Here is a 6634-nt window from a genome sequence, read left to right on the forward strand (position 1 = left end):
GTCAAAAGTACCAAGTAGTAAATTCTTTCATGTAATAGTATCAAAAAATTAAAACGAACATCCTCTTTAGTTTTTTATTTTGGATGTGGAAGCATTGGCAGGGGTCAATCAATCACAGAGTAGAAGTTGAAGGGCATACTTTGCAAATCTTGGCATATATTTTGATGCTATTCAAATTTCTCTTATCCATAAAGCATATTCCAATAACGGTGATACATATTAGCAGATGGATGTTATAAATTCGTTCGGAAAATTATAAAATATTGTGCTATTCCCCCGCACTAAAGTTCATGGTTCGAGGAGAGGCCTGGCCACAAGTTAAACTACATTTGATAATGTAAAATATATTTACATTGTCACACACGTCAGTGTATATAACTTAAACTCTCCGTTTTTCCCCAGGTCAGGGTAAGTGTATAACAATTGGACATCTTAGAAACAGTAGTATTATAAGTACACAAAATCAACGAAAAGATAAACAATCTGTCTGAAACAAAAAAAATGTAAATCTTGAATTGAAACTTCTTATGTTAAAGAAGTTGGAGAATCACTACAAGACATTGAACCAAGTTTCTACAATCAATAAAAAGCTACACCAATCTTTTTTCCCTTTCTACAACCCCGCACTCCCCCCCACCCCCCCCCAAAAAAAAAAAAAAAACAGTTCTTGTCAAAAAATCAAGAATTTAAGCAGATTACAAAAATTAGTGTGTTAGTTAAGCACTTTATTTTCAAACATGTACAAGTGCCAACCCCCAACTTCCCCTATCCATGCAGGAAACAGATTCCACTGCAGGAAGCTAAATGTAATTCAACTAATATACTTCCCTTGTGTTATATATAATCTTTACACTTACAATATTTATTATTAACAAAACAAAAGAGGAATCTCCAAAACCCCCATCTACTTACTCCAATTACTGCAGCCACTTTATTAAAGCAAAAGACGCGTCTCGGATTGATGTTTCATCTGTTGTCTAGCTTGTTGTTGGGACCAGTAAGCATGAGCAATGAGGACTCGGTCGAGGAGTTCCTGAGGCACAGGCTCACCTCTCCTTTGTTGAGGAGATATTCGCGCTGTGTGCACCAGTGTTTTCCATTTGTCCTGAAGAAACGTGTCACGCGTTTATTATAACATACAAGGAACACATTTTAATTTTCAAAACAAGAATTACACGTTTAATCGACCAAGGAACAAGTTGTGCTGAGCTGATCAAACCCCAACTCTTTTTGAAACTAGTTGGACCGGGCCAAGCCCCAAGGCGGCTCGGCTCTTTGTCCAGGCAGACAAACTTAATCAAGAGGATAACTTATAATTTCATTTTCCTTCCTCCAAAATTCACATTTAAATGTGGAAACGAATAAGGAGCTAATCAAGAAGAAGCTAAAGTGGAAACTACAGGAATGAGCAACATATGAAGAGTCTAGTGCCCTTGATTCAAGTAGGCAAAGTGACAATTTGAAGGTGAGTTACCGAAATGCAAGATATTTAGTGCAGTTTGTACCTTTAAATCGACATAAGTTCTGTGTTTGGCGTTATCAAAAGCTCGCATTTTGACATCACGCCACCTGCAAAGATAGCAAAGACAAAAGGAACTTTTGAGGTCAGCATTTGCATACAACTATTAAGAAGATACAAATTTAAGCGAGTATTGGCTCATTTTGATATACCTTCCAGTTCCAAGCTTCTCAACAGCTTGAACAAGTGCTTCCACTTCGAAAACAGAAAAAGGTCTACGGATTCGACGCTGCACAGTTTCACATCGCTTGGGCTTTAACATTGGAACTACAGCCAAGGCTTCTGCATCCATTGCAGCAACTGGAACCAATGCTCTTGAATCTGCAGCATTTTTCTCCAGAGAGGCATCAGGAGGGGATGGAGCTGAATCGTGATCGCTTTCAATGAAGTTGCTCAAATTTGTTCCTGAATAATCCGGGAAGGCATTATACGTCTCCTGTTGCATGCCATTATGAATAATAGTAGAACCAGGTGAGCACCTGCTAAGAAATATATGGCAAACTTATCAAGACTTTCTTTAAGAAGGTTTTAGGAAGAACAGAATAAGGGCCTGCCACCTTCCACAAAAAGCAACATCAGATAGAGAAAAAAGAGGACAAGAGACTAACAGGGTTAAAGAGAGTAGCAATATCTCAGGTGTCCCGAGTTGAAAGCAAATGTAGACTTTAACTACACATAACGACATGCATACATTTGCAAGAATTAATTCATCAATAAAACTGAAGCGTCACCAACTCCATTGACTAACTACAGCTAATCGAATGCCAAAATTAAGCTAGTGAAACTTAAAGACTATACAATAATTAATGCCAAAAAGAGATCGTCGAGCATATGAAATACCTTGTTAGTGGTTGAGGTGTCTCACAAGGAAGTACACGAGAATGACCTTCTGGACCTAGAGGTGGGGAAGCTCGAGAGGGGCTAGGCTCCAGGGTAAAACCAAGAGCATCAAGTTTGTCATCATGTGAAATTCCAGCCTGAAATAAGGTCTTGCTGTCATCTCTAACCTTCTTACCCTGAAAAACTACACCAATCCGCAGCCCACCACCAAGTATTGCCGTCACTGCTTCCATTACGGTCCTCTGCAGAGTATTAGAAGCATAAAGAGTGAATTTCTATGTTTGAATCTGGAAAAGAGAAACAAAGAATTCTGCAGCAGTACTACTGAAAGAACCTTATTTAAGTGAACAGATTATAGCGTTTAGAATTAACACTTTCACATGCCTTTAAAGAACCAACAGTTGCATTTTCCGGAATCTCAACAAAAAGCTCAGGAACTCTGAAAGACTTGATCTTGAGCTTCACTGAGGATAAACATCTTTGTAACATCAGAAACTCTTCAAATGAAAAATTGCCATAAAAGAATCATTGCTTAGTCCAAAAGGAGGCCTTCTCACCATGGGAGTCATTAGACCTGAAGGATGCACTAGCTCCTTTGGGGATTGACGTCCCAGCTGCTGCACGGGCTGTCGGATTCCATATGCAAGGGGGAATAGGTACCAATTAGAACTGGGAATGCATAACATGTGGAAGTAATGACTGTGAATAATGTGCATGTTTTTCACTGTAGGCAGGGTTTCAGAAGAAGACAACAAACCTCCTGAAGATGCTAGACTATAACCGGATGCATCTCTATTTAAGTCTTTTGTTGGAGAACTACATATTCCATCACTACTCCCTCCATCAGAATTGGAGAACGAGTTACAATAATAGAGCTTTCTTTTCTTGAAAGGAAAATCTCTCTGAGACCTTTCGCTCGTGTAGACATTTTCCCTTTTCTGGTAGACATGCCTTGTTTCATTATCTGGAGAGATGTTTGCTATGTCAAATCCAGGAAGTTAAAAGCTGAAGGTCAGAACCAAAATAAACAATAAAAAACACTCACCAACATTGACATGTCCCTCATCATCAGATTGCGGATTTACTTCCCAGTATTTGGATGCCTGTAACTTCCTCATCCTCCAATCTCCTACACGCGGTGCTGGCATGAAGGCCTTATTTCTGGTGCTAGGTTGAGTGCACCCACAAGATTTTTCGTCATCATCTTTGTTAGCTAACTGTACATCATTCTGGATCACCGGAAAGGACCCAAAAGGATCAAGGTCCGTAGAAAGAGATAACTTTACAGTATTGTCCGAAGCAACAAGCATTGAACGCTTCCTATCCCAAGGATCATGAAACTCTGAACTGCAAATTGCAGCCCTCTTATTCGTTGCATCATTTGACAGGTTGATTTTCAATTGTTTTTTACTTTCAGCGCCTAATGTACAGCTAGAAAAATCTCCACAACCAGATAACTCATGTTCTACCTTAGTAGAACAATTTCTGTTTTCAGTTTTGCGTTCACCATTTATGAATTGTTCTGCAGAACCCAACTTGTCCGAGCAATTGGAACTTGTAATTACAGATGCTGGTCCAGATAACATATCTGTCGATTTGCTTAAGCAATGATTTACCACAGGAGCTTCTGAAACAATCTGAGAAATGAAGAACCCCTGCTCCTGGCAACGTTCATTACAATGATTTTCTTTTAATGGTGTATCTGCATCCTCCTTAACCGTCTCAGTAGTATCTTTCACAACTGCAGACTGATCTTTCCCACTAGAATTTGAAGTGCTTTCTCCTTCCAGGAGTAACTTCCCAGCTACAGTAGTCAACAAGTCAAAAGCACACATTTCATTGCTATCAGATTTCTTCCTAATATTTCCCCTTCCCTAAAAATATTGACATCGAAATAAGATTAGAATGAGTACCTCAAGTCAAAAACATTAAGGCGAAATATCAATCGCATATGAAAAGTGAAGTTACCCTAGCTGATCTTGTAGCTCGGGGAATATAAGGCACCTGATAGCCAATGAATCCATAATCTAACCTCTTATGCAACTCCATATCTCAGAAACCATAGGACTAAATATTCAGAAAACACGAAACACCAGCAGTGTTTGATCTACTTTACAGTATAAAAACCTCATATCTATACATCCCTCCGGACAAGCAGTGCAAGTACATGAAATAATCTATAGAAGAAACCTGCCAGATCACAAATCACTAATCAAAACATTGAGGTAAAAGTATTGGAAATCAAGCACAGCGGTGTAAAAAATCAGGAAACGAAAAAGGCAACACAACAGAATGCCCACATTTTCATTAATGCTAAGAGACTGGCCCTTTGTATTACATAACTTTAAGCCGAATTCAACCCGCAGAAAAGCTAGTCTTTTTTCGATTGACTCTTAAATGATGGTTATAAAAGGGAATAATCTTAAATTTTTTATCATAACTACATTTTCCACAATATCCTAAAACCTTTAACTATCCAATCCAAAAGCATACAAAGATAAAGTATGATCTCAATTTCAAATTTAAAAGAAGCTATTCCCTCCAACTAATACTATACAAAATATGGCAAGATCTTAATCATAAGAAACCAGAAGAATCAACAATCACTGAATCAGAACTATAAGAATGACACGAAAGACTTTCACCAACATTACGACAGAAAAGAACATGTTTGATCAAACGAAAAAAAGCGCCAGTATAATTCCAGCATGACATGTTTGATGAGAAGGAAAGAAACCTGTTGCTTTTTTCCTCAAAAAAAAAGGAAAAGAGGAAAGAAGCCATTTCCGCATGAGGGTAAAGTAATTATGCAAGTCTTAATGAAATCCATGAATCCCAACTCCCCATAAACCCAAAGATTGGAGGGGAAATTAAGAAAAAAGAACTTAGAAAGATGATATAAAAAGAAAGCAATTAGATCAACCAAACCGAACCTAGCAAATTCAAGAATCCACTTGGGAAAGATCAATAGATCTAATCTAAAACACCATGATTTTCACAGAAAAGCTTTTTGGGGAACCAAATTCTGAAAAGAACTCAGAAGAAAGGGAAAAAGCTTCAATTTCTTAAAATGCTTTGTTGGTAGCAGAGATGCAGAAAAAACCAAAATGTTTTCCACAATCCAATCAGGTTCTGAACAAAGATTGGAACTTTATGCAAATTCTGCACCAGAAAAAAAAAATGGATCACATCACCTTTAAAGCAACAAATTTTTCTTCAAACCCCATTAAACCATACTTAAAGAACTTAAAAAGCAAAGCATCAACAGTTTCTTCTACTTTGTCAGGATTTTCTCCCCAATCCAACCAAGTACCAAACAAAAGATAGCATCTTTATTCAAATTGTGCATAGAAAAGAAGAAAAAAAAATGAATCACATCACCTCAAAGCAACCAAATTTTCCTCAAACTTCACCACAATTTACCCATGAAACACTTAAAACTAACAAATTCAACAATTTCTTCTAATTTCTCAAGATTTTCTTCTCAACCCAACAAGTCTGTGAAACCAAAGATTGGAACTTTATGAAAATTTTTACAATCAAAGAAGAAACAAATGGATCACCATCACCTTAAAGCAACCAAATTTTCATCTTTTTTTTCCCTTCAAAAACCATTAAATCCCCACAAAAATTCTCAACAAAGATTGAAACTTTATGCAACCAAACAGGATATTCAACTGTTATAAACAAAAGATTACAACTTTATACACACAAACAACAATAAAGAACCATGTCACATCACACCTTAAAACAACCAAACTTCCATCAAAATTCACCAAAAATAAAATAAAAATTCAAGAATCACCCAAATTGTGTATACATACTTAGTAACCAATAATTGTGAAATGCAATTTTTTTATTTTTCACCATGACCCAAAAACCCTGTGAAAACCACCCCCAAACATTGTCTTAAACCCCAGTTCTTTATACACTTGACATCCATGACCGGAACTGTCGGTAAAATACCGGTTGATTCACTGGCAATAACAGGTCACTGGTGAAAAAACTATGCAAAGACCGGTTCTTTGCCAAATGGTGGGCCCATATACAATGTGATGTTGCCACGTGGAGGGTCAAACGGATCAGTTGGTTTTGGTTGGTTTATACATTATCAGGTAAAAACGTTGGGTCATCAAATTTTCTTTTTTTCAAAACTTTTTCTTTTGTTGTGTCTTCAAAATTATCCCTTTCATGTACAATCCGACAAAATTGGAAAAAAAAAAATAGTCTTCATTTTTTCCGAAAAATTACAATTGCGATTTAATTTATATAATA

At 37.1% G+C, this 6634-nt stretch overlaps 1 protein-coding gene across 3 annotated transcripts; it reads right to left on the bottom strand.

Annotated features, from left to right (window-relative positions):
- Positions 1-810: 810 nt before the first annotated feature.
- On the bottom strand, positions 811-6030 carry LOC125808998 (telomere repeat-binding protein 5-like). 3 transcript variants are annotated; one of them, XM_049488676.1, is made up of 10 exons: positions 5929-6030; positions 4328-4549; positions 3405-4233; positions 3117-3323; positions 2917-2985; positions 2744-2823; positions 2360-2601; positions 1672-2001; positions 1506-1569; positions 811-1105 (listed from the first exon to the last, which is right to left on the bottom strand). In XM_049488676.1, the coding sequence occupies exons 2-10, from the start codon at positions 4406-4408 to the stop codon at positions 935-937; spliced, it is 2073 nt and encodes a 690-aa protein (XP_049344633.1). In that variant the 5' UTR covers positions 4409-4549; positions 5929-6030; the 3' UTR covers positions 811-934. The 3 variants fall into 3 exon arrangements, with proteins under 3 accessions (XP_049344633.1, XP_049344632.1, XP_049344634.1); XM_049488675.1 differs by having other exon boundaries at positions 5741-5963; XM_049488677.1 differs by having other exon boundaries at positions 1672-1998; positions 5741-5960.
- Positions 6031-6634: the final 604 nt, after the last annotated feature.

The sequence above is a fragment of the Solanum verrucosum genome, unplaced genomic scaffold, assembly GCF_900185275.1.
Source record: "Solanum verrucosum unplaced genomic scaffold, falcon-dt-bn FXZP01000699.1, whole genome shotgun sequence".
Taxonomy (NCBI): domain Eukaryota; kingdom Viridiplantae; phylum Streptophyta; class Magnoliopsida; order Solanales; family Solanaceae; genus Solanum; species Solanum verrucosum.

What these genes read in the sequence shown, in the direction of transcription:
- LOC125808998 (XM_049488676.1), bottom strand. Translation starts at nt 4,408, where the DNA reads ATGGAGTTGCATAAGAGGTTAGATTATGGATTCATTGGCTATCAGGTG. An exon ending in GAGCTACAAGATCAGCTAGG is followed by an intron (nt 4,234 to 4,327) that starts GTAACTTCACTT and finishes CAATATTTTTAG; the next exon opens with GGAAGGGGAAATATTAGGAA. An exon ending in ACACCTCAACCACTAACAAG is followed by an intron (nt 2,002 to 2,359) that starts GTATTTCATATG and finishes TATATTTCTTAG; the next exon opens with CAGGTGCTCACCTGGTTCTA.